Source organism: Thunnus thynnus, chromosome 6, assembly GCF_963924715.1.
Source record: "Thunnus thynnus chromosome 6, fThuThy2.1, whole genome shotgun sequence".
Taxonomy (NCBI): Eukaryota; Metazoa; Chordata; class Actinopteri; order Scombriformes; family Scombridae; genus Thunnus; species Thunnus thynnus.
In genome coordinates this window covers 14,601,426-14,629,408 of record NC_089522.1, presented here as the reverse complement: position 1 = coordinate 14,629,408, position 27,983 = coordinate 14,601,426, and the positions used below count along the sequence as shown (strand labels likewise).

The 27,983-nt window shown below is 39.7% G+C and overlaps 1 protein-coding gene across 12 annotated transcripts in view; it reads left to right on the top strand.

The window, feature by feature from the left end:
* kif1b (kinesin family member 1B) overlaps nt 1-27,983 on the top strand; it is a 58,799-nt gene that overhangs the window by 15,885 nt on the left and 14,931 nt on the right. Inside the window, exons 3-27 of one of the 12 annotated variants that reach the window (XM_067591940.1) lie at nt 2,194-2,270; nt 2,419-2,598; nt 3,714-3,779; nt 4,201-4,379; nt 4,987-5,098; nt 5,671-5,748; nt 5,843-5,908; nt 6,493-6,568; nt 7,047-7,125; nt 7,247-7,389; nt 8,497-8,538; nt 10,269-10,480; nt 11,956-12,035; nt 12,579-12,654; nt 14,049-14,128; nt 14,595-14,701; nt 15,052-15,135; nt 15,432-15,612; nt 15,739-15,811; nt 23,465-23,570; nt 23,671-23,688; nt 24,493-24,641; nt 25,657-25,835; nt 26,161-26,298; nt 27,433-27,684. In XM_067591940.1, the coding sequence (XP_067448041.1) occupies nt 2,194-2,270; nt 2,419-2,598; nt 3,714-3,779; nt 4,201-4,379; nt 4,987-5,098; nt 5,671-5,748; nt 5,843-5,908; nt 6,493-6,568; nt 7,047-7,125; nt 7,247-7,389; nt 8,497-8,538; nt 10,269-10,480; nt 11,956-12,035; nt 12,579-12,654; nt 14,049-14,128; nt 14,595-14,701; nt 15,052-15,135; nt 15,432-15,612; nt 15,739-15,811; nt 23,465-23,570; nt 23,671-23,688; nt 24,493-24,641; nt 25,657-25,835; nt 26,161-26,298; nt 27,433-27,684 (2,833 nt within the window). Of the gene's footprint in view, nt 1-2,193; nt 2,271-2,418; nt 2,599-3,713; nt 3,780-4,200; nt 4,380-4,986; nt 5,099-5,670; nt 5,749-5,842; nt 5,909-6,492; nt 6,569-7,046; nt 7,126-7,246; nt 7,390-8,496; nt 8,539-10,268; nt 10,481-11,955; nt 12,036-12,578; nt 12,655-14,048; nt 14,129-14,594; nt 14,702-15,051; nt 15,136-15,431; nt 15,613-15,738; nt 15,812-18,010; nt 22,083-23,464; nt 23,571-23,670; nt 23,689-24,492; nt 24,642-25,656; nt 25,836-26,160; nt 26,299-27,432; nt 27,685-27,983 lie in introns of those variants that run through there. The other 11 variants (XM_067591942.1, XM_067591944.1, XM_067591941.1 and 8 more) reach the window with 11 other exon arrangements.

Genomic DNA, 27,983 nt, shown 5'->3' with positions numbered 1-27,983 from the left:
GCTAAGGTGCCACGTTGGCACTGAATCAGAGCTTAGGCTGCCCCCTTGTTATTAGCCACTGTAGATTGTTCCAGGAAAGGCGAACAGGGGCACTGGTAACGTAAATCCCCCTTCGTTTCTTTCTGCCCTGGCTCCAATTTCTCTTTGGAGGCAGGTCAAAGGTGAAATTGGGCTTTATTTAGCCACCTGTCTCACTGTATCCTCTTCCAGTGCCCAAAATGGAAGCTGCTGCTCTACCAGTGCACCTTAACCTGTTTGAAGATCGTAGGGGGTGCACACAGATGCATTGTTTTTACCTGTGCTAGGCTGTGGCTACCTGAGTTTTAGTGCAACGGCAGCTGCTATAATCATCACATATTTAGCATGAAGCAGTTAGTGTTCTGGTTTCTAAGGACACGTTGTGCTTTTCTGTCAGCATGTGACCCACGGAGGGCGATATGCAATCCCCGTCTCTCCACATCTCCTGCATTATTGATAAGTGTGCTGAAATCCTCTGAACACATAAGGCACTCTGCCGGGGACATCTTGATGCAAAAGCCTCTCAAGCACCCTCATGTCGAGGAGCCAGACCTGCCTTTAATTTGCCCATTAGCGAAGCACAGAATTTGCATGAAACCAAGATAATTACTGCTTTGTAGCTCTCACTGGAGATTTGTTTGGAAAGAGTGAAATGCTCTCAATACACAGATTAGTATTGCACCTACTAAGATACAGATGCAGTTTTTCCTTTCGTACTGCCTTTTGGTTTCTATTGTTGCTCTGTTTGGATTGTTGCTAGGTCTTTGTGCACACCCGTTACTTTTAGTCTCTCAAACCTTTTTTTTTTTTTTTTCACTCGCCTGTTTCTCGTTCCTACCTCACCACCTCCCCCCTTAGTTCTAATGGTGAAGCTATGCGTTTGTCTGTTTGGCCTTAGCAAACTCTCTGCACGGACCCCAACACATGGCAGCTTTAGTCAATAAAAGTGCAGTTTTTCTTATAAGGGGATTAACAATTGGGGTACCGATATCTACAAATATCCTGCAGTAAATTCTTAATCTCCTCCTCTCTCTCTGTCACATATCCAGTGCAGTGTGGAACGCTTGAACACTAGTCCCAGGGGTACCAGCAAGCATGGTTGAGAGGGATGAAATGCCAGGCATGGCTGCAGATTCTTGTTCATTAAGAAATGTCTGTGTGGCCATAGGGAACGGTCGGGTGTGCGGAAATATTGTGTCATCATGCCTTTTTCAGATACAACAGGTGAAGATTGTTTAGTAGGCGTAATCGACATGTGTTATGACTCAACCTCTTTATTGTTCATTTTCTTGCTGTGTTATTAGTGCATGTGATTTAATCAAAACACTGATTAAAGATGACGTGTTTGGTGAAACTTGCTGTGGTTCTCAAAAAAGCCAACAGCTCATAATCCGTCACTGGTTCATGTGACTTTCAGTTCCAAATATATCACTGATGGTGCTCCTGATTGCAGAACAGGATCTTGGGAGATGCACTTTTTGCCAACTAGGATAAAAATAATTTATATAAATTGAGCGCATGACTGTATCTGTTTAAGTAATTATTTGTGAAATGAAGGACTAGAAGAATTACATAAATGAAGCACACATAAATTAGGGATGTAAGTTTGATGTTTAAAAACATTTATGTAATCAGCTTCCCTGACTTTTTTAAGAGTGAGATGAAGCAAGTGTGCAAGCAAGAGAGAATGTGCCAGCAAAGGGAAAAAAAAAAAGGAAACTGGAACCGAAACGTTTTTAAAGCAGAAAAAGGACACATTCAGTAGGCACAAAGGCAGTAGGTTTGCAAAGAAAACACCAGGCCAACTGCCATAGCATCAGGTATTCGTGGATAATCTCTGTTCTCATTTGAGAAGTGCTAAGCCAAAGCACCTACTGTCATTTGAATCACTTGTGTTTTTAAATTTGACTAAGTAATGAACCAGTCAGAGTTCCCAGCCATCATTCAAAGTCACTGCACACATGCTGCTTTCTTACTTTAGGTGCTGTGATGTCATCAGAGTGAAATAATAAAAATCTTCATTTAGTAAATTGAGTAGCTGACGTTTCACATGTTAATTAACTTTAGGAAGCCCTTAAAATGAAAATACAAGAACGTGGGAGTAGTTGTTGTCTCATATTCACATTCAAACCAGATGTTATCAGACATTTTACTAATTTTGTTTCCCCTCCACAGCTATTCTCAACCCCAAAGCCCCAAAGGAACCAGCAAAGACCTTCAGTTTTGATTATTCCTACTGGTCGCACACTACGGTGAGCTTTAACATTTTCCAGTGTCCAGCATAATGGCCAATAAGAAATATAAGATATAAATATACTTATTCATATATTGCCAATTTGAAATATCTTGAGTTTATTGAAATTCTGTACATTTAAAGTCATTTCTCTGTCTTTCCTACAGCCGGAAGACCCCAGCTTTGCATCACAGAACCTTGTATACAATGACATTGGCAAGGAAATGCTGCAGCATGCTTTTGAGGGCTACAACGTCTGCATCTTTGCTTATGGCCAGACAGGAGCTGGCAAATCCTACACCATGATGGGCAAGCAGGAGGAGGGGCAGGAGGGAATAATTCCCATGGTTTGTTCTACAATACAACTTTCTGATTTTAGCCTGACTGAAGAGATTAAGACAGACTTTGTCCTTTGTATTTTAAGTACTGGCTGTGCTTTCGTCATTCCCTCCTGTCATAATTCTAAACCAAATCAATCCACCACTGAGATATTGAGACTGCAAGTCGACTAAAGAGAATTTTTTTTTACCTTTGTTGTAATGAGATAGCCTTTTGTCTTCAGGAAATTTCGGATTGCTTAATATCCTTGTCCTCATTGATCTCAGTTCAGCATTTCACATAGTCAGACAGCTATTTGGGTCCTTCCCTGTCTTATGTTACACCTCCTGGTTTAGGGACACGGGGATAGACAGGGTGACATGGGCCAGATTGAAACCCAGGAAGCAATATTAACATGGTACATGTGCCACCAGCGCCCAGCATGAATTATATTTATTCTTTTGAAATGTGACTAAATGCCAGTGATTTGTTATACAAAGTGTAGTTTTTATGATGTTAATTTGGATCTTTTTCATCTATATATATATATACACACTATAATGGCATTTGTATATGCAAGTTTTCAGAGTTTGACCTAGACTTGGTTTCAAAGGTGACCCCTCCCCACCCCCCATCATCTCTATGCTGATGACTCCAAACTCTATATAAATGTTCTCTCACAATCTGTCTTCTGGAAACTGAATTGTGGATGAAAACTACTTCAAGAATAACGTAATAAAAACTATCTGTCCCCTAAAATTAAGGACAAAATCATTGATCCTGCCTTTGTGGGGCTTTCTACAGCTAAGATTCAACACGAATGGAAACTATAGTCCAATCCCTCCTCCAAAACACTGTCAAAATCTGTCTTGTCAAAAATGTTCCTACAATGTTTTTGTCTTTTGTCTCATTCTAGCAGCTATAGTGTATTTTACTCGATAATAACCACTAAGTGTTAAATCTCATGTCTAGATTTTATGGTTGCCTGTTTTATTGCTAAATAATTATATTCTATATATGCAAATGAATGGATTGTTAGTATTTTGTTTATGGGGTCCACAGATCTCCTCTCTATTCATCCTCCCTTTAACCTCTGCACATGCTGTTAATGTGCACTAAAATGTCTTCTTTCTCTGCCTCTCAGCTCTGTGAAGATCTATTTGAGAAAATCAATGACAACAAAGAAGAGGACCTCTCCTACTCAGTAGAGGTGAGTCTCAGACTTCTTTGGCATCTGTAATCCCCATTCTCAACTCCTGCCTCTGACTCTTGTGTTGGCTCGTCTCTAATGAACTGTTCCTAGTCTTCTCCTACGAGTGTCTCTGGCAATAGTCAGGTATCAATCACATGCTGGCTGAAGCTTCAGAGATGCTGGTTTGCGTCGGCACATTCCTGCCGATTATTTAGTTAAATTGTACACTTTTTCTCAAACTGAAAAATAAATGAAAGCCTCACAGATTAAATGATTCTAATGTGAGTCTAATAGTTAAAAATGAACAAATATCCTCCTACACAGTAATATACCTACATCATTATGATCTGTATTATATTACTTTGCATTCAGCTTCATCTTACTGCTGTACATTGTTTCACTGCAACACCTGAACTGATATTCTGCTACTTCATACTAGGTCGCTTACATGGAGATCTACTGTGAGCGTGTGCGAGATTTGCTCAACCCCAAGAACAAAGGGAACCTGCGAGTGCGAGAACATCCTCTACTCGGCCCCTACGTGGAGGACCTCTCCAAACTAGCTGTCACCTCCTACACAGACATCGCTGACCTTATGGATGCAGGCAATAAGGCCAGGTGAGCCAAGCTTGACCGTCAGTGTTGTTCAAGGAACGGCTAGTTACTGTACATTCAGAACACCAGAACCCTGCTTATCTAGAGGTTTTAATAAAACCGTAAGTCCATTATGACCTGGATGACTGAGACTCCTTAGAAATAGAACCTTTCTCTAATTGCAGGTAGTATTTCTCATTAAAATATGTGTATATACTTCAGTGCATGCAATTTGTGCGCACGCATGTGTGTGTGTGTGTGTGTGTGTGTGTCACGAGAGCTCCTGTGGGGAGGAGTAAACCCTGCCTTAATCTTCCTGTGCTGACTCAGAAGGCTTATTTCTAGAACATGGCGTGTAAAGCCCGTATCTCCCCTGTGACTATCCCTCTGAGTACGCCTATGTATTTGTGTTTGGTGTCCTCACAGTATTATCCACCTCCGCCACACAAAATAATCCCTTAGACTCAATTCACCCTAATAGGCGTAAAACCCAGCGATGATAGCTCAAGTAATAGCCAAGACCATGAATTTAGTGTTAATAATACTGAGTAATTTAAAAGAAAAGTGATTAAAGTACTCAGAAAATGTGTAATATCCATATTGTTTTATGTTTCGTTTTGTCAACATACAGAACTGTGGCTGCCACCAACATGAATGAGACCAGCAGCAGGTCTCACGCTGTTTTCACCATCGTCTTCACACAGAGAAGACACGACAGCGAGACAGACCTTTCCACAGAAAAGGTCAGCAGACAAGACAGACAGCCTACCTTCTGATTCTTTAATTGGACTGTGAAGCACAGATTGTGATTATGATTCCATGCTGTTGGGAGCGCATTTCTTCATACTGGTTTTTATTTAGAGCCCATTTATTAAGTTTGTCTATATATAGTTTCGCCAAGATGTCTCCTATGGTTCTTTAAGTTTATGGTGACGGGGGAAGGAAGAAGAAAGCCATTTTAGATTTGACTTGTAGCGTTTCCTCTGACTGTGGAGAGACAAAGACCTCTGTGTTATTGTAAACACAATGCCTATTGTCTTTAACCACTCTATCAGATTTTAGTGCCTAGCTGCATCTCACTCGACAGTAATGTTGAAATGTTAAGAATGTTTACACTTCCTATGCATGTGACTTTGAAAGATTTTAGATGTTTTAGTTTGTTTTGGTTTCTGAAAATATCTTGAACTTAGTATTCGGTACTTAGTATGCAGTCATTATCGTTTCAGTAGTATTCTCATCTGTTCCCAGTTTGTTATTCAAATATAAATTATTCATAAACTTTATGGAATTTAAAATGTATTTCCTCCCTCTTCAGGTCAGTAAAATTAGTCTGGTAGACTTGGCAGGGAGTGAACGAGCAGATTCCACTGGCGCTAAAGGTACCAGGCTAAAGGTAAGACTCCCGTTATTACAGAGACCCAGCAACAATATAAACAGTTAGAAACTTGGATCAACTTGAATAAAATTTTTTTTATCTGCGGTTGCAGGAAGGAGCAAACATCAATAAATCCCTCACCACATTAGGAAAGGTTATCTCCGCCTTGGCTGAAGTGGTGAGTGTTCTACGTCCATTTCTATTTCTTTTTTTTTTCTCTATCCTCCTCCTCCTCCTCTTGAGCCTTTTCTCTTACCCTCTACAACTTGACCTTGTCCTCTCAAGGAATTAATATTTGTAGCCTGGCATGCTGTAATGTCTTGTCTGTTTTCTCTTCTCTTGTCCTTGCAATGCCTGCTTATACAGGATAACTGTACCAGCAAGGTAAACCCTTTGACAGCTCAACCACTAACCTCTGATTCTTCCCATGAGCCAGATTTGACAGCCCTTTGCCATGTGCATTGTTGACGTTGTTGCACAGTCCTCTGCCACAACAATTTTTTATCATTTTTATCAAGTGCTGTGCATTTAGGCATCATGCACAATAATGCCAACATTTCTTGCACATGAGCAAAAGGGCATCAAATCAAGCCTCTACTCATTTTACCTGATCACTTGTCCCTTACATACATATATGGTTTTCACTATGGTACATCATATTGTCCAGTCTTACCTGCCATCACTAATTTTCAGTGTTTAAACAGAAAGCCTTACAGCAGCATTTTTTTCTAGCCAGCCAAATTAATATTTGGTTTATTACAGAGCAAGAAGAAGAAGAAGAGCGACTTCATCCCGTACAGAGACTCAGTTCTTACATGGCTGCTGAGGGAGAACCTCGGTATGAACATTAATATCGTTTGATAAACATCCTTTGCCGGTGGAATTTATGTATGTATACTGTGTAGCAGAATCCTTATACCCTGATAGCAGGAAAAATTGAACCATCTGTATCCTGTATTACGGAGGAAGGGGGGATTAAAAAAAATAGAGCTAGTGTACATTACTCTCTGCTAATTTAAGCAGAACACTGTCAGCAGACTGTATTTCAACTTAACTAGACAAGCACACCCATCTGCTTATTTCAGACACGTATCAAGCAGAGTGTACAGTTATCTTCAATCTAAGCTGTCACGTGTTCTAAGTAGCAGTTCAGTGGAATAAATAAGCGTTTTAAAGTGCAGTGGAAATCCTGTTTTATTTTTAAATAAATCTAATACTGATCTATCTTGTTTAGGTCCATATATATTATGTCAGACAAATGATCTTTTACCCACATTTTCATATAATACCTCTTTCCTGATCTTTGATAATCACAGGTGGAAACTCCAGAACAGCTATGGTAGCTGCCCTCAGTCCTGCAGATATCAACTATGACGAAACTCTCAGCACACTGCGGTAAGGTTTCCATCCAGGGTGTAGATAATAGCTTACAAATGAATCCCAGTTAATTGTTTTCATTACAGTTTATCTCAATTTTCAAAACCCCCTTACAAATAGAGTCTATTTTTATTTTTAGCTATGCTGACCGAGCTAAGAACATCAAATGCAATGCTGTCATCAATGAGGATCCCAACAATAAGCTGGTGCGTGATTTGAAGGACGAAGTGGCTCGACTGAAGGAGCTGCTCCGTGCCCAGGGCCTGGGAGACATCCTGGACAGTGAGTTTTATGCTATCACAGCAGGCCATATCTGCAGCCGCGCAGCATCTACCTCCTCTCTCAGGGCCAAGCACAAACTGGCAACATTTTCTGTCTTCTTCATTGTCTCATTTCTTTCATCCATTCAGCTTTGTTTCCATTGCAGTGCCTGTACTTGTGCCTAGTATAAAACAAAAAAGACTTCAACAGCTTTTTGAAATCTATTTACCTCTATACTGGTTTATTTTGCCTGTTTACAAAGTAAAATGTATAATGTGTATTTTGTAATATGTATAATATGTGCTATATAACACTAAATGCATAGAATAGTTAAAGAGTATTTCTAAATCACTTAATGAAAGTTCATATGGTCACATGTGACTGACAACACAAATGGTAGTTTAAAGCTACATTAAAATATCACACTTCATTTGCTGTACACAAGAGTAATGGCTCATAGCCTAGTCAATTAGAGACATAATACACTCGTTAATAACTTCTAATATCTGTTCTGATTAATAACCTGACTACTTGCTAATGCCTGCTTAGATCTAGCCCCAGTTTGTTCCTCTCATGTATTAGCTTGTTTGAGTCATGGAGCAAAGCATCCTTAAAAGAAATAAATACTTGGCGATGTTTGAAGATTTTTGAAATACCTTTAGGACAGCAGTAAGTTCTGGGTTTTTCAAAGATTCTTCTAACCATCTGGATGGAAACATATTCTGTGCGCCGCATGATAAAAAAGATATCTAACCCTTTTCCCAAATTATGACTCTGTTTCTACCATCTCTGTTTGGATTAAGAAACAGATTCTGGAAATACCTTCAGAAAAACAATAAGTGTTGTTATACAACCTTCTGGGTTTTTCAAACATTGCAGCGTATTTATCTTTTAGAGAAATAGATTCTTAACTCTGTGACTTGAATGTCACTTTAGAGACACAAACTGGAGCTAGCTTAGATCATGCCTAATGACATGGCACTTCATTTAAGAAGTCAATCCATGCCATTTCTTCTCATCCTCGTTATCATTCTCATTCTTCTCACTAAGAAATGTCTGTAACCTTTTCCTTCCATTCTACTGGTGCTGACCTCTGACCCTTCTCATCTTTTCCTGCTTCCCCCCCAGTTGATCCTATGGGGGATGATTGCCCGGGAAGTGGAGTCAAATGTGTGTATATGTGTGGTAGTCATGCATTGTCTATCACTATTTGCGCTATTGATAATAGCTAACATTGCTTATGCCCCCCATTACCTATATATAAAATGTGCTACCAGCTTTGCATGTAAATGCTAAAAAAAAAGCTAAAGCTTTATAGTATGAAACTCAGAAATGCAAGGCTTTCATAGGTGTGCTGATCTGGCGAGGGTTAGCATGCTAGTAGGTTAGCTTGCTTTGCGCTTGTGTTCCTGTTATTTTTCATAATGATGGGGGTGAGGCAGCTATTTGCAAGCTCAAATCCAACTATCACAAGTTAATATTGGAGTATCCCTTTTAGAAACATTACTTTTAGACTAGCTCGTCCGTCTCCCCCACCCCCGACTCACCTGCATCATTTTCTTACCATGTCAGCCTTTAACTCTCTCAAGCTTCTTTTCTTGCCAGCTGTCTTCCTGTTCATTTTCTTTTGTTTTACTAATCATCCGCTGCAGGTGACAATGCTCAAAGCCTTAGAGAGCAACTTCTCAGTTCTCAAACTGAGGCTCAGAGCTACAGACAGAAAGGTGCATAATTTAAAATTTCTAAGTAGCCACATCAGAGGTGTATATATACAGAGTTGACCAACTTGGTGTGTTATGATAGTTTGTATTTAATAGTTAGTTTGCTAGTGCACTCTCTGCTATTCTCACAAATCCCTAACTCATCTCCTCTCCTGCCCTGTCCTATAATAGTCTTACTGCTCCTAAACTGTGAGGTGATCCTGACCAAAAGTAGATGTTCACCTTTTGCGTCTCTTATCCCACAGACCGTGTACAAGTAAAGTCAAATGGCTCCATCAGTGGGCCTTGATGCATTCCCTTTTTTGGAGATAAGAAAAGCCTACATTTCCCGTGTCAGCAACCGTTCTCATTTTTATTTCCAAAGTGTCAGCACCTCCTAAAATCATTTAAAGTCTACTTCTATTGGCCATTCATTTTTAGTTTGGTTTTTAACGGACACAGTGTCTGTTACCTCAGATGTCCTTGAGGCCATTAGATTGACATGAGCTGCCTGACCTTTACAGAGGCTGCTGTGGCTCTGTTATGGTGTGTGCGTGTGTGTGTGTGTGTGTGTGTGTGTGTGAGAGAGTGTGAGCGAGCACACACACGTGTGTGCTGTGAATCATACTGCTCAACTGCGGGCTGAACTTTGGCAGCATGTGTCAACGACTCTCAGTCTCCCCCCCCCCATCCTGTAGTTGATAACACTGATAGCAGTTTTCACACAGTATGTTCCCATTCACACTAGAGTTCAAGACAAAAGCAACACTGTGACATCACCTTATTGTACACACTGGAAATTAAGTGTTCAGTGTTAATTGCTCTGCACTGTAATTCTGGCCCACATAAAAACGGGCTTCTGGAAAATCTCTAGTATAAGCTGAAATCTCTTCTCTGAAAGCTGAATGGTTGCAAACATTACTCTTGAAAGCAATCTGGAGTGAAATCTGCTGCTCTCTGTAGCTGACCATTATGCTGGGTGTTTGTCTTAACCCTTTGACGTACAACATTTGTCTTACACTGGTCTTCCCTTCCCTTTGTCCTTTTCTCTTTCCCCATTTCCTTCTTTTGTTTCTATCTTCCTCCTATCTGGAATTTTATTCCTCCATTTTATGTGGTTTATTCCCCCTATCCTGTCCCGAACCTATCCCACCTTTCTCTGTTTTTGCTTTCCCTCTTTCTCTCTTGCTGTTGGCTCAGACCTCAAAGACATTCAGAACAATAAGAATAGATACTTGATAGCCTCAGAGAACCAACGCCCTGGCCATTTCTCCACAGCCCCTATTGGTTCCCTGACAGCCTCTCCATCCTCTGGCTCACTGTGCAGCCAGGGGGGCCTGCAGTCGGTTACCAGCATACAGGAGCGCATCATGTCCACACCTGGAGGAGAGGAGGCTATCGAAAGACTCAAGGTAAAGTGGCCCTGTGTAGGCCGCTACGGTGTCACTTATGTCTCTAGTCAAGAGAGCAGTCCCACAGCTATCTCCCCACTCTGCTAAAACCCTCAACTCTGGCTACTTTAATCTCCAACTTTAAGGCTTTTTTTTTTTACTCACTAAAGATTTGAAAAAAAATAGCACAATTTTTTCTTTTTGCCCTCCAGCTGTGCCCTCAGTGGAGCTAAAAGCTGACCCAGTGGTGCTATGTGTGGCAACAGGCTAGATTGTAAATGTTTATGCAAGGCACATGCTGTAATATCTCATTAATTACTGGGTAAAAACACTATTAAAACATACTTAAAACACATTATTAATTATTGATTATTATAAGTCAATGATTATCTTTCATTTCTTCCAGTGGCTTCTCCACCTTCTGCATTGATAAATGTGTATTTACTACAAGTGTGTGGCACAGGAGGAGCTTCCCTTAGTGTTTGTTGTTGGATATTATAATAATAACTATATACTACTAATAAACAATAATTGTTAATCAAAATATATCTTAATACATACATATATATGTAATTGTTTGATTTGAACAAGTATTGAGGATACTTCATTAAATACAGTAGGTTGAAGTATCTTTCGGTGTCTGTAGGAGGTGCATCTTTTCAAAATATTAAAATATCTCTGAATAGATTGGTATGCTGAGTGAAAGTCAAAAAATTCAAAGCAATGTAAAATCAAAGCACATGCAGCGTAACGTTCAGTAAATTAGAAGTTCATTTAATGTTAATATGGCTGTTTCATTTTAGCCCACACATAGCCTTTAATCAATCTATCAGTTCTCATGAGGCCTGTGAGCTACGTATCTCTCACACTCGCAGCAGACCTCTCACTCTGTTGATAAAGGAGCACATAGGATTGCAACAACCAACTATGAGGAGCTGCAGTTTCCATGGCAACCATGGTGCCCAGTCTGTCTGTCATCCAATGACGTCAAGCACCAACGCAGATACGGAGGAAATTGGACCAAAATAGATCCAGTCTTATTGGCTTTTAGCTGTAATAGTGAGCTTGTACTATTCACATTCTTTGTTCTCCAAAGGTGTGGCAGCTATTTTAGTTAAGAAATAAAGATTACAGTGAAGGTTTACAATCCTTACAAAACATAACACCATCGTCAGTATTGCCCTGCATAACAATGTATTATGATGTTAATCAAAGATGACTGTGTGCTGCATTATTAAACCTTTGCAGTAACAAATGTGGCATGTCACAGAATATATCAATGTCCAGAACAACAGACAAATTTCCAATGAGCTTTAATTAGTTAATAAAGAAACTTGACCAAGAAAGCAGGTTTGTCTCTATTGAGCCAAACTAATTCTCATAAATCCAGAGACTGGGTGGACATATTGTTACTGAGCTAAATGTGCAGCCTCCACTGCACTGTTTATAGTTACAATAACAATTTTTTTTCTCACACTTTTCCCATCTGTGTTCAGGAATCAGAAAAGATCATTGCAGAGCTCAATGAAACCTGGGAAGAGAAACTGCGAAAGACGGAGGCAATCCGCATGGAGAGGTCAGTATTGGCAGACCACGTCCGTTCATTTCCACAACCCTCCCTCAATTCGTCTGTGTCCTGTCAGCGTTAAACAACCCTCAATAACTCTGTTCCCCTTCTGTGCTGTCTGTCTCACTTTCCCACACCTACTGTATGTGTCTCATTTCATCTGCGCTCATTCTGTCCACTTCCCTTCCTCTCTCTCTGTCGTCACACTCTGCTGCACACACACCCATCTCGCACCCTTTCTCCCCCTTTACCCACTCATCTGTGACTGCAGACATCAACCATGTTACTGTCTACCCATTGAGTCTCAGTGGTACCATTCTCTGCCTGTTGTCATACCACAAATCACTTGCTGTAATGTTGAACACCATCACTTCTCATCCTCTTACTCTTATAAACACAAAGGCACTTTGCTGAAAATAAATGTATTGTATATAGATAGTATAGTGTGTGTTTTTATATAATATACTATACATGTATATAGAAGAGTAGCCACAAAAGCCATCAGATTGAACTATTATTCCTAAGCCTACAAATGTCTTTCCTTCACTACAGGGAGGCCTTGCTTGCAGAGATGGGTGTTGCAATCCGTGAAGATGGAGGCACTTTGGGGGTCTTCTCTCCTAAAAAGGTAGGGCAGACATGATACACATGCATAGACACTGAAGGCGCCAGGCGGCAGACTGTGTCGAATTTCCCATGGGTGGTGGTGATGCACGCCCTTCCACCATCACTTCCTTAGTTCCCATGTTATCTTTTCCATGAGAACCCTCCCTGTACCGTCGCTGGTTTTTCTCAACTGCTCTCTTTATCATTCTGTCTTTCTTTCCATTTTTACCCTTTATTTGCCTCCTCCGTGTACTCAGCTTAGCCATGCTGACGACCAGTTTGATTGTTTTCCCACCAAGAAGGTTTGTTGAATAATATTGGCAGACAAAGTGCCTTTCCTGCACTAGATGTAGCCCCATAACTGACAGTTTAGTTAAGTTTTTAGTTGTGTTTTACCATCCTAATGTCCATAGTAAGAGCAGTTCTCATAGTTACTGCATCCCATGCACAGATCTGAACTTAATGTATTTCTGGTCAGATGTTTACATCTTTTTAACTACTCTGTGGAACATCTATTGTTCCCTTTTCTCCACCATGTTTGATTGACTGCCTAATGTATTAAGATTTTGACAAGTGATTATGCACGTAAGCTACTTTGACATTAAATTTCACATCAACCACTTAACAAAGGTTTATGTTTAAGTATAATACTTGGCACTCAGGTAATAGAGTATTCAAACCTTTCCTTTAGTTGCTTAGAGCTATTAGTGCTGTCATGAGGCATATTGAATAACAGGCAGTCGTACATTCCCCTGACTCTCCGTACCTCTCCAGCATCTTTCAGTAGAGGCACTGCTGCGTGTCAGTAACAATAAGTCCAGTAGATGTGTTAGTATGGGCTTGTCAGAAGAATCACAATTGCGACAGAGAAATATTTGTGATCTTCTAAACATCGACTTTTCAGCGCCAGCTGTCACTAGATCAGCTTTGGTTTCAGAAAATTCCTCTCTTTGAAATAAATCTTTTTCTAGGCAGGTTTTGACCCCCTTCCTCTGCTGCTAATTGTTGCTTTAGTTTAGTTTTTTTTTGTTCACATCCATTTTTCTTCCATTCATTTTTTTCTCTCACGCACTGCCACTCCATGGGTTAGCATTTCGCTGAGAAGCCTTGTGATCTCTATACAGACTTTAATGGGGTCTTTTCCCCAAAGAAGGTTGGTGGTTTTGATGAGTACTTGCTAGCACTGTTTGAGTCGTAGTGTTGTGATGCGTCAGACTGTAGAGGTGTCAGCATTGTGTCAATGTGACCATTTCTGTTCATGTATCACTTAAGGCCACTGAAGACAGTGTTTGATATGAAACTATACCCACTTGGTTGACATTTCTCGTATCCTAGATGCAGAATACTGATGGAAAAAGTGAAAATTCCTGAACTTTTTTTGTATTAAACTGTCTACCCCTTATGTTTCATCCATAGACTCCTCACCTGGTTAACCTGAATGAGGATCCTCTCATGTCAGAGTGTCTGCTCTACTACATCAAAGACGGAATTACAAGGTAACCAAAACTTGATTGATGACATTGAAATGCTGCAGAGGATGTGGAAAAGTTTGGAATTCCTCCCAGGCAGGGTCTCTGAAAGACTACTTTTTTAATTTTTCCTCTTTTTATGTTATGAAAGAGAAATTTTCAGAGTCAGAAGAAACTGCCCTAATATCTACCACAGATCAAAAAAAAAAATTACTGTGCAAAACTACTTTCCTTCCCTCTTTCCGGTCCTTTTGGACTCCTCTATAGACCATTCCTGTTGAGTATTTTGTTACAGTCATGCCCCAGGGGGACAATAATGGATGACAGAATCACAGATGAAAGAACCCACAGTACTTTAGAAGTGCTGCCTTCTCTTGAGTAATGCTTTAAAAGTCCCATTTAACTTCTGCTGCTGACTTTTTGCCCAAATGGCTGCCAATCCAGTGAGAGAGCACTGTTCACTCTCTCAAAATGGCCTCTACGATTGTTGCAGGGTGGGTCAGGCTGATGCCGAAAGACGTCAGGACATCGTCTTAAGTGGTGCTCACATCAAGGAAGAGCACTGCATCTTCCGCAGTGAGAGGAATGCCAATGGAGATGGTGAGATGGTTATGAGTTTTCTTGCTTGTGCATGTATGCATGTGTATTAAATATCTGGATTCTTATGAATAAAGAAGAGTTGATCAGAAGAAAGGTCTGATTAAAAGACCAATACCTATAGTCCCTAAATACCTGCAGAAGCAACATTAGGCACTTTATCAATGGATGAAATTGGTGCATAAATATAGACTCCAATTCATTTTCTGTGCTAATGTAAAACATCATGTCCTAAATGACAGTAATCACTACATACTCTGGATGAGCTATTTGTCCTTTACCATCTAAAAATGAACAATGATGAGCTTTTCACAATGTTTGACTGATTATTGGTTGGTGTGTTTTTGCTGAAGTGATCGTCATGCTTGTGCCCTGCGAGGGATCAGAAACTTACGTCAATGGCAAGCGTGTTGAGGGTGCAATCCAGCTTCGTTCAGGTACATATCTCATTTTTGGAAACTTGTAAATAATCTGTAAATGGGAAATTGTATTATCTTCAATATAAATGAGGTTGATGAGACTGATTTCCTAATAACATAGATTATTGACTTCATATAATGGGTTTTTCCTTGGATTTCATGAATCACAGTAATAAAACATGGTTCATAATGCCTTTTAGATGTTCTACTTAAAATTGTTGTTCCATTGGTTACAGCACAGATGGAGCAATGTCTTGCAAGTTTCATGCTTTCGATGCTTATTCCTGCCACACATGTGCTCTACCTTCTTTCAGGAAACCGTATCATTATGGGAAAGAACCACGTGTTCCGCTTCAACCACCCAGAACAGGCCAGGGCTGAAAGAGAGAAAACGCCATCTGCTGAAACCCCAGTTGAACCAGTGGATTGGACCTTTGCTCAGAGAGAGCTTCTGGAAAAGCAGGGCATCGACATGAAGCAGGAGATGGAGAAAAGGTATGCAATCCATCCTGTTAGTGTTATCCAGATGAATTTTCAAAAGGTGTCAGTAGTCTGATTTGTGGATTGTACAGTATGCCTTAAATTGATGTATCTCACAATATATTTTGCACTTTTACGTAGACTCACTGAGATGGAAATCCTGTACAAAAAGGAGAAGGAGGAAGCAGACCAACTTCTGGAGCAACAAAGACTGGTGAGTTCAAATGAGCTGGAATTTAATCAAACCCACTTTGTGAGTGTTTTCTGTAATCATGCTAGAAGTTGTAGACAGGTTAGCAATAACTGCAGAGTGGGTTTAATAGGTGTTAAACAATAACTTATATGATGCTTTCTGCAAGTGAGCTATATCATAATTAAAGGCAGCTTCTTGAGTGATATAGATGAGCTAGTGTGTGATTTTGTGTGTGATTTTGAGTGAAATGTACTTGAGTGTCATAAGCGGGATACAAAGTTAAAGCATGGTTTTCTACGGTCAATTACAATTGGAAAGCTAGTTTTGTTTTTTGGATGATAATTTCACTTGGTCTATTTAAATCTGACTAGTACTAATTCTCACTCTGAGCTGACACTTTTGAGATATGTGTGTGTCAATCACACTTTTACTCCTAGCGCATGTCTGTTCTTCTTGCATGGAAGTTTTTCTGGTTTGAGACAGATGAGCTTTTAATCGTCTTCCTCTTGAGTTTAACTGATTTTTCTGTAGCAATTTGGTTGAGCGAGAATTAGATTGTAAAGCTTTCCCCTTTTCAGAATCCCCGTTTTCACTTTTCTTGTGTCTTCTATAGTGTATTTGAATCTTGCAAAACAGCAGTTTACAGCTAAATTTGATTCAATATCAAGATCAAAATTGAATTAAAACAAAACTGATTGAATACTGGTCAGTATTGAAATGCATATTCTTGTTTTTATAAAGTGTTGCTGCTTTTGCATGGTTCATGTTAATAGCATGTTTTCTTAACTCATTCAGTACTGGTTCTGGACTAAGTTGCAGTGTTTGCCGTTGAGCTGGTCAACTTTAAGGTGGCTGTTGATTTGCTTTGATTAGATTTCTACTCTAGTTTTCTTGCTCTGTTTTGTCTTGAGTTTCATCTCTTCAATGCAGTTGCTGACATGTACAATGCATTGTGATAACAAAAATTCCTGCTGTAGTTTTTGATGGATAGTGACAATGTGGTTTCTCATTGACTTCTTTGGCTACCTCTCTTCGCTAGCCTTATCTGGCGTCTGTGTAGCGCACTGAGGGCACGGCTCAACAACAGAGTTACAGTATCACTGCTCAAAGTTGAATCAGTGAATCACAGACCTCTTCCATACTCATGGTTTTATTTGCAGAGCTACAGGCATAGGGTTCAGACTCCCAACGACATAACATGTCCAATTCTAGCCATAGATAAAGTTTCATACACAAGACCTGAAATATCTGTACCCACTGGTTGTGATCTGTAATGTACTTTGTCTACAAAAAAAATGAGAAACTGCATTTTTTTCCAACTAACTAATCTTTCTTGTAGTGGATTAACACTTACCCTCACCTCTGCCTCTCCTCTCTCTACTGGCTTTCTGATCAACTGCAAGAACACTCTTGTCTTCTAACTCACCGCTAATACTAAAGCCACTCAAACCTTCTGGACTAAAGGGGGGAAAGCTCCAAAATCCATCTACATGCATGCCATGCATGCCACGGTAGCATGTTTGGGATCCAGCTTTCAAATCACTAAATTTTCATTTACGAAGAGGATTATCACAAAACGATACAGAAGTGCTCCAATCAGCAACTATCCTCTATTGATATTTCTTTTCTAATCATGATAGACATGCTTTACCTTTTACTTTTAATATCAATATGCAACATTGGGAACAATATCGTTAAAGCTGAGCTTTCTGAGATGGGAACAGACTTATTTTTATATCGAGTGAATGTTTTAATGAATATTCATATCCCCATCACCATTTCACCAGAGAGAATATAAGAAAGACGAACTGAACAAGAAAGTCAATGGAAGCCACTGTTTGTTGGATTTTCATTTCTTTGTTTTTCTATCTTTAATTTGAACATAACTCTGTGAATGATACCGCATGTTGCCATACATCTTGTATAGTAATGATGTATGCAAAATATTTAGACAACATTATTAAAATGTAATAGTCCTCCATGGTAAATATCCTAATCCTAAGTCTTGAAAATCAGAACATCAAAATTCTGACCAAGCTGAAGTATTAGATTCTGATTTAACTTCCACTTGGCTCATGGTTGAAGTTCCCGTGTTGCATATTCGTACCTTTATTCATTCTTTTTTAAAAGTCATCCTTTCATCCTCTCTTTGATTTCCCATTGTAATTTCTCCTTTTTTTTGGGAACCATTTGGTTTGTTTCCTGTGTTGTTTTCTCAAGGATGGCGACTCTGATAGTGGGGATGACTCAGATAAGAGGTCTTGTGAAGAAAGCTGGAGGCTGATCACTTCCTTGAGGGAAAAGCTGCCCCCCAGCAAGCTACAAACCATAGTGAAAAAGTGTGGATTACCCAGCAGCGGAAAGAGAAGAGAGCCAGTCAAAATGTACCAGATCCCTCAGCGGCGCCGCATCACCAAGGACTCCAAGTGGGTGACCATCTCCGATCTGAAGATCCAGGCAGTCAAAGAAATCTGTTATGAAGTAGCGCTCAATGATTTCCGCCACACACGGCAGGAAATTGAGGCACTGGCCATTGTAAAGATGAAGGAGCTTTGCGCTAGCTACAGCAAGAAGGACCCCAATGAGCGGGACTCTTGGAGGGCGGTGGCTCGGGATGTTTGGGACACTGTAGGGGTTGGTGATGAGCGGATTGAAGATGTCATTACCACTCTGTCTCGACCAGGAGGTGTTGTTATGGATGAACTAAAGGTGCACATTGATAAACTCGAGGACATCTTGCAAGAGGTTAAGAAACAGAATAACATGAAGGATGAGGAGATCCGAGCTCTAAGGAATAAAATGGTCAAAATGGAAAAGGTTCTTCCACTCATCACCCCAGAGACCCAAGAAAAGCCTCCCAGCGTACCCACTTCTACTTCTACTTCTACTTCTAGTTCTACTAGCGCAGCCAGAACTCCAAGCCCTCTAGAAGGAAAACCTCCTGTGCCTGAAAAGCCTGATCCAGAGGACGGAGATTCACAAACAGGCCAAAGTACAGGAGATGACTCGACCCTTAAGCGAGGCCACATGCGCTGGATGCGCCAAGAGCAATTACGCCTTAAGAACCTTCAGCAACAAGAGATCTCCAAGCAGCTCCGCCGGCAAACAGGGCCACACCGCTTTATACCCCCAGAAGACCGCAAGCTCCGCTTCCCCTTCAAAAGTAACCCTAAGCACCGCAATTCTTGGAGCCCAGGTACCCATATCATCATTACAGATGAGCAGGTCATTGAGCTAAAGGTGCCCAAAGAAGCTGTAGAGGAAGAAGAGGGAGAAAGCCAGGCTGCGGAAGGAGTACAGTCTAGAGAAAAGATGGCTGCTTCAGTTATCCAAATCAGTCCTCCATTGCCAAGCCCATCAGTCCAGCGTAGAAGCAAAGACTTGGAGCAAGGATTAAGCCAGGGTCACAGACATAACTATAGGAACAACCAACACCAGCAGCCCCATGAACGAGGTCGCAGCAACTCTTTGAATCACCGTCAGCGGCCCTCTGGCTCCATGGAGTCACTGCAGCAGTCTGAACCTAACAGGAGGCATTCGCAGTCTCTCTACCAGCCCCGCCACCATCAGAACCAGCCAGCACATCCCCAGCCACACCATCAACGACCTTGCCACTATAATAGCATGATGTATACAGATGGAAGCTTCAATGGCTACCAGCAGTACCATCACACTGACCATGCTAATCATCCAATCAACTTTCAGGCACCTCCGCGAATGCGCAGGCAGATGTCTGCTCCAAATCTAAAAGCCAGCAGAGAGACAGCAGTCTGAGTGGGACTTGTGGAATGAGGAACTAGTTTGATATACTTTTAGTAGGCAAACACATTACAGATCACAACAGCTCAGTATCATGTGAGTCAAACAGCTAAAACTGTGACTTTTGCACTTGATCAGTATGTTATTGGTTGATCCAAAAGTATTGTATGTATTATAAAAAGACATTTTATCATCGTCATAATATATGCCGTTTTAAAAGTTTTTGCTGCATTGTGTGAGCTGTCATCACTAGCATAGGGAGAGCTGTCATAAGGAATTGAAGCCAACAGACAATAAGAGGACTGTTTTTTCGGAAGATGCATGCCATGCTTACTCTGTTCATTTTTCAGCATGTGTGACAATTCATCCATCATGCTTTGATTTGCCAAAATTATCTTCATGGCTGAATTTCTGAGTTTACATATTTGCCATTTTAGTATTGTTTTATCCTGAATGGTTTTAGCCACTACAGTATGAACACATTGATGTGTTTTAATCAAGATTTATGTTGTTGTAGCCCAAATTAGGAACCGAAAACACCCTGTATTTATTTCTTCCTGTGTACCATGTAATTGAATGTTAGGATTGAAGAATCACTTCTCTTTGCAATTTTACATTTTGTGTTGTACCTCCATAAAACATTTTCTGTCGTAAATCCTCATTAGCTTAGATCTGGAATCTAAAGACCAGTATGTTGGACATTTTAACATTAATTATGGAATAACTTGATGCACTAGTCGATGGTGTGACTGCCAATTAAATAGAGACTGAAATAGTGGTTAAAGAAAGTGGTATTCAAAAAGTGCCTTTTTACGCACTAACTTTATTAATCCTGCTGTGCATTTACAGTCAAGTATTTTCTTTCCCTTCCTTTTAATTCAGTGGTTTGCAGCTAAATTTCGCAAACTATAATAACAAACCTAACCAAAACTAACCTTATAGTAATAATGTACTGATTTATTCAAATTTTTTTAGTAAGCCACTTGATTGCTTGATCCCAGACTTGATTTTTTTTGGATTTATTTCAAATATGTCATTGCTGCCTACTTGTATGACAGTACTTTGCACTTCTTCAAGTCATGCATAAGCTGTATAATTAGTTACTAAATACACAAATCTTAATGTTAAGCAATAAGTTACTCTATTCCCAAAAATGTATTTTTTTATACTTCATTTACAAACTACCCACATTTCACATATTAGTTTATTTGCCCCCAGGATGTTTTCATTAAAAAATACTATGTTCTCTGAATCCTGGAGTTCACTAAAGACCCTATCAAATGTAAGAACCACTATGCTGAAATGCTTGGACCTAATCGTACACAGGACAACACAATCCAAAAAAAAGAAAATTAAATCTATTTGAAAGTTTCACTCTAACCAGTCCAGAATGTTCAAAATAATTTCCCCTCTCTTACTATATAAACCACACATCTGAGCTCTTATTTCCATCTCATGCCTTCTTAAAATTACATCTTGGGTTTGTGGTTCACTGAGTAAGCACAGAGTTCACCGTCTTTCGAATGGATGTCCTACAGAGTGTTGTCATGGTTCCCAAAGACTCGCCTTAAAAAATGTTGGAAGGAAGACAAAGAATTGAAGTGTTTGCATAATGTTATTTGGGAGAACTATCCATGTCAAATGAGATTTTGAGGACTGCCTTGTTTCTGCCTTGCTCCTTCACATCCCACATATTCATGCAACCTGGATAGAACTTTCAGTGATGGTCTATGAAATCAGTCGTTGATGTCAGTTTTTTTTTTTGCCTCTGTGCTTTAGCTGATGCTTATTTGAATAAGCAGCAAATCTGCCTGTCAACCTGTCTTTTCCTTGCTGCATTGGTAGCTTTAAAAGAACCCAATAATTATTACATTTCAATACCCGATGGCCTTCGAATCATTTTAGAGAAACCATGACACTCAGCAGCATGGGAGAGACATTTAAGGACTATCAAAATGTTGAACTTGGGTTCAGAATGATTAAATGATTTTCTGTGTTTTATACTAAGTTTTGACAGTATATACTCTGCCTTAACTATGCTGTAACAAAAACCAAATGATATAATGACATATGCAAGTCTAGAGTCCCCACCCTGCGCTGTTTAGCATCATGACCTTGTGTCTTCATGACTATCTTTGCATGCAAAAGCTTACATCTCTAATAAATGCTCCATTGAAGAATGTTATTTAACGTATGCACTGGTGCTTATGGCTACCAGGTAAGCTGGAAAGTATACAACATCAAATGGACAATGTACAGTGTACTGTTCTTTTGAAATATACATATATGTCTGTGTTAGGTCTCATTTCAAAGTGTCTGTTGAGTGTTGTACGTCTATCTGCTGTTTTGACTCTGCAATATCAAGTGCCTCATTGTGGCTACCAAGTTGTGTTGCTCCTTAATCATGCACTTTGTGCAAACATATAGTAGGCCTACCTGTTGGAACACACAGGTTTAAAGAGGATATACTGAATCCCTGTGATGTTGGAGGTTTATTTTCAAAGTATGACTGAAATAAAATGACATGCTCCAAGTGCGGTTATCTGTTATATATGGGTGGGTTTTTTCACAGCCAATAAGCCAGTTTAGGGACAGAATCAGATCATTACATATATGCACCACAGCAGAAAAGACTAAACCATTTTAGACACTATATTATTATTGTTTCTACAATATTACATTTAAAAGTAGTATCTGTCATCTGCAGATTTATCTCTGGTGTTATTTCTTATTAAGTACATTATGACAATCTCCCACATATACACTTTAAAACAGGGGATTGAGGTGAAAGTTTAATTTGTTGGAATGTCCTTGTTGTTCATTACATTTAGCCATCATTAAACCTACTTGGGAATTTAGATATTCATGCATTGAAGCTGCCTCAAATACTGCTTCAAATGGTTTGTTATGTTAAACATTGTGTTATAATAGCAGCTTCAGAAAAAACTTTGATTATTGGGTTTCCATAGGTTGCTTGAATTGGGAGAGAATTCAAATTCTAGCTTGTTGGTAGGATTTCAGCAGGGAGGAGGTTACTGACAAATGAAAAGGCTGCATTGTCTTCCCAGAAGACACTGAACAAACAGGATGAGGTCATCGGGCCCACAGCCTGTCCTGCTCTGATGATGATGGCGCCCCTCATTGGATTACAGTTGACTCAGCTTCCACCAGAACCTCACCTCTACTACTCCAGCTATTTCTCTCTGAATATATGATGATGTTTCTTTTTTTTTCATGGAGTTTCATTTCTAGAACATTGTATACCCATTGCACACACACAAAAAAGAAATCACTGCAAAAGGTGAAAGTTTTTTCTCATTACTTGGTCTTTGGACTTGAGCTACCCACTATTCTTTAGTACTGTATATAGAAAGTTTAAATTTAACTTCTCTTTTTTGAACAGAACTCTTTAATTATATCTGCTTTTTAGTTTGGGGTTATGTCTTATTATGGACAGTGGACATGTGATTATTGGTTGTGTAACATATTTTATCATCACAGATTTTTAAGTAAACATTAGTAGCTTTCAACTGCTAATGTTTCACATACATACACGATGTCCATAGTAAGTCCATAACATGTAGGGTTTCGATACAGGTCTGGAAACATACAGCATGAGGAAAAAACGATCCAAAGTCCTTGTTTACATCTCATTGCACATTTTATGACATCGCACATTTAAACAAAGTCAAATTATCAAAGTCTTCAGCTCTTGTCTTAAGTGTCGAAATATAACTCTGGTTGTGTTGTGGAATTTCAAAACAGAAAATAAGTAGTAATCATATAAGAAGGGACTGAGTGTATTTTGGGTTGAAATGTGAAATGCGGTTCCGATGGCTCGCTGAGCTCACCTGTTGTTGCGGCTGATGGACAGTTGTCCATGTTCTCTCTCCTCTTCCCTATGTTGGTGTCCAGGTTTACGAGAGCAAATTGCAGGAACTTCAGAAACAGGTTGAGACTCGTTCGCTAGTAGCCGAGACACCCGATGAAGAAGAGCTGGAGGAGGAGGAGGAAGAGGAGGGTATGTACTATAAATCTTCAGTCTTGCAGATATTTCTTTACATACCGTATTTAAGCCCCCCAAAAAATAAAATCTGTTTTCTTCCACATTTTCTGTCTAGAGCCTAAACTACTGGGATGTGCGTACAGTATTTTCTGTCTCATAATCAAAAGAACATAATGTCAACTTCATTCAGATTAATGAAAATGTGTTAATATGTCCATACTAATTACCCATTCAAGGTATTAAGTCAGAACAATTGATAAATCATATATCCGCTAATCCCTTTGGAATAAAACGCACTACTAATGTAATATAAACCATTACTTGAAGTCTAAAGGACCATATGTGTAGTTTTTCATGTTTTAACCCATCAGCTACAAATTGCCTTAATTTTACTGGCAACAACGTTCCAAATCAAGCTTTTTATCAATATAAATGTACCTTCCAAGCAGTATTTTTCAGTACAGTATGACTGACACATTTTGACTGAAAGAGGAAAATAAGCTTTTTGTCTGTCTGAACTAATTTACAATATATATAATATCCCCAATTTACTCCTGTTTTTAAACATTATTCAATTTAACAAACCATTCAAAGCATCAGAATTAATAATGAAATTCAGAGTGATAGCAGGTTCTTGACCTGTTTTGTATTTTTGTTGATGGGACTGAACTTTAGACGTTGTTGTTATACAAGGTAAACAGAAGCAATGACTTAAGTGATGAAATATTGATGGATTACCCAGAATTGTGGGCAGTAAAGTACAATGGATCTGTTGTTGAGCTAAAGCAAGAAAAGCCACTGGTATGGTCCTTTTGGGCTTGATGTGCATCCACGTTGTGTGTGTGTGTGTGTGTGTGTGTGTGTGTGTGTGCGTGCGTGTGTGTGTCTGTGCATACACATCATGTTAACTTCACCTATGTCCTCTGTCTGCCTACAGTGCCGTGGACTCAGCATGAGTTTGAGCTGGCTCAGTGGGCCTTCAGGAAGTGGAGGTATCATCAGTTCACCTCCCTCCGTGACCAGCTGTGGGGAAACGCTGTTTACCTGAAAGAGGCCAACGCCATTAGTGTGGAACTAAAGAAGAGAGTACGTAAAATTACATTTCAGGTTGCTTCCTGACAGGACGAAGTTTTCCAGCTTTGACAGTGATGGAAGAATTATAAACTTAATTTGAGTTTTTAACCTGCTTTACTGAAAGGCCTAAAAATGTTAAAATATGAAGAAAAAAATACATGTGGGACCCGCTAAAGAGGTGATATTAATGTTAAATGAAAAGCGTGTGTAAAGGATGATACAAAATCATTGATCCAAAATGTGGTTAAAGACCTAATTGTCCTCCAGTAATGAACTCACCTGGCAGCCAAACCTACAGAGATGAATCAGCCATTAAACATCAGCTTCTTGGATGTTTGACTTTGAAGCAAGAGGACTGAAGACATGATCTACTGACCAGATGTCTTTACACAAACCCACATGATGTCAAGAAAGGCGCCGTCAGATTGATTTAAGATTTCTTTTTATTCCGCACTGATGCTTGTGATTTATTTAAATGGATACACAACTTAAAACATAGTGTATGTTTGAGATAACGTACAAGCCGATCCTTTAAATCATCCTTGGTAGAGCGTCGACTTACTGTCACAGACAAATTGAATTTGTTACAAATCAAAAGCTGGTCCGCTGTGGTCCACCTTCCTCATCAGGATGACCAGTGTGATTTATATTCTCACCCAGTTCTAGGCGCTGAATGATTGATACTGGAAATGGCTCATCTCTCACAAAGACATTTTCAGAGGAGTCTTGCATATCTTTGAGTTATCTGCCTGTCTGTAATTTATGTCCAGTGTTGCTAATTGGTTTAGCATATTGCCACCAGAGAGTTCTGAGAAGAGGAAGGCACAAAATGGTGGGTGGTATGGATTTGTTTGACCTTTCAACCTTCCAATGTCTCCAGTTAAATGGAGCCATACTACAAACAAATCTTAACCACAGTTATGAATAAAGGTTCTGTGCTTTAAGTCAGAATGGATCCATGTGCTTTTTTTTGTCGACTTACTCTCCTTTTATTCTTCCTTTCCCACTTGTTTCTCCTATCCTTCAGGTCCAGTTCCAGTTTGTCTTGTTGACAGACACTCTTTACTCTCCACTACCCCCTGAGCTCCTGCCGCCAGAGCCTGAGAAAGAACGTGACTCCAGGCCTTTCCCCCGCACCGTGGTGGCCGTAGAGGTTCAGGACCTTAAGAACGGAGCCACACACTACTGGTCCCTTGATAAACTCAAGTAATGACCGTAGCATACATTAAACTAATTATTGTTTTAATTAGACGTGTGTAAAAATTAGATACGTATTCATAGACGTGCAGCATGTTATTTATTATACACATTCAGTGCTTTTCCTCGAATGTTGTGAGCATTTGTTAACATTTCTCATGGTTTCATTGCCAAACAGGAGCAACATGATACTTACAGTACAGAAAACATTTCATGAGTAATGAGACTGACATCTGTACAGTATCATTTCTATCCAGCCATTAGGTGAGCTGTACTGTACGTTCTCTTTCTGCTTCTCATTAATGTTGAGTGCACTTCTGTGCGTCATTTGCAGGCAGAGGCTGGACCAGATGAGAGAGATGTACGACCGCGCTGGAGAAATGGCCTCCAATAACCAGGAGGACAGCGAGGGCTCTCTGACAGGAAATGACCCCTTCTACGACCGCTTCCATTGGTTTAAACTTGTGGGGAGGTATGTAATGCAACGGCAGGAAAAACACAATGTTTCATCAATGTTTTTGTGGCTAATTAATTCAATATGGCTTCAGTCAGGCAGCTTTTGTGATCCATTTATTTAAAATGGGTTTATTTTCATTCCATTTTTCACTTTCATGGTCAAATTCTGTTACACAGATTCATTTTCTGTCATTACAGGCATATGTATCAGTGATGTCACATGTTTTGGCACCACGTTTTATCATTTATATCTGTTGTTTTGTTTTCTAACGCAAATCCTTTTATGTTTTTGTTTTTTTTTTCCACTCAAGTTGTTTTCATAGTTTGATGTCACATCTGTGGTTTCATTTGATGCTTTTGATTCCATGTCACTTATCAATATTACGTTGTGTATTTATTCATTTTTACTTGACATCATGCATTGAAATTGTTTTGTTTTGGTTTTTTTTTCAAAGTCATAAATTGTCATTTTCATACATCCTTTATGTCATTTTACTGTGTCTGTTGCCATTCTCACGTTGACATCCAGTTCGTACAAAAGCTTGTTAACATAGTGGATTTGGATAATGTGGAAATTTGTGGCATTTTGTATTCTATCCTCTTTCAGACAGCGTACGTTAGAAGATTTACACGTTAATCCTTTTAAAGTGACGTTTCATTTTGGTATAAAATGGTCATGTTTTCTATAAACTGGTGTGACACCTTGCAGCTTTTTGTAATACCTGCTCTTTAAGACATGAACCCTTCTGTTACATTTGTAATAGCTTCAAAGTGTGGAGAATTAATTCTTGAGCGAGTGATGCCAGCATACATAGAAAGAAAGAATCTCAATTGATTTGGTTTAGCTAAGTTAGCGTGTGCCATCTTGACTGATTAACGTATAACTGTGGTTCATGGTTGATTACTTGGCAAATCATACGGTAAAAAAAAACTTGTTTATCTCCATTATATCTGTGTATGGTTTTATGTTATTTGTGATAGTAAACTACCAAATAATACACCGTTTATGAGGAAAAAATGATTATCATGCCAAAGTGAAATATCACATATCAGCCATGTTCAATGAGCTGCAGTGGCCTGTTTAACTCTTACATCATTGTTACCTTTCCTTGGTTCTCGCCACTGTTCCCCAAACCACCAACCCTCTCAGCTCCCCCATCTTCCACGGTTGCGTTAACGAGCACCTCGCCGACCGCACGCCCTCGCCCACCTTCTCCACCACCGACTCCGAGATCACCGAGCTGGCGGACGAGCGCCAGAGCGAGATGTCTGACTTGATCGACGATGAGGCGTTCGTGGACGACACCAGCTCGGACGCCGGCACAGAGGAGGGCTCGGACATCTTCAGCGACGGCCAGGACCCCTTCTACGACCGCTCCCCCTGGTTCATCCTGGTGGGAAGGTTGGTGACTGGCAGTGGCTTTCCCACGTCCTCCATACACAAGCTGGGACTGGAGTTTGGGGGGTGCTGGCTTGGTTTAGTGATTTTTTTTTTGTTTTTTGTAAAAGGGCAAATAAACAATTACTCAGTGTAGATAAGAAAACAAAATAAAAAATGAGTTATTTTAAGTACAGTAGATGTCTGGAAAGATGTTGAAATACATACAAAAGTAACAGCATAGTAGATGTATCATCATTTTATGTATTATTTTAGCGTCTGACAAGTCAGAATCTTAAAAAATGTGAGTATATACTGTAAGT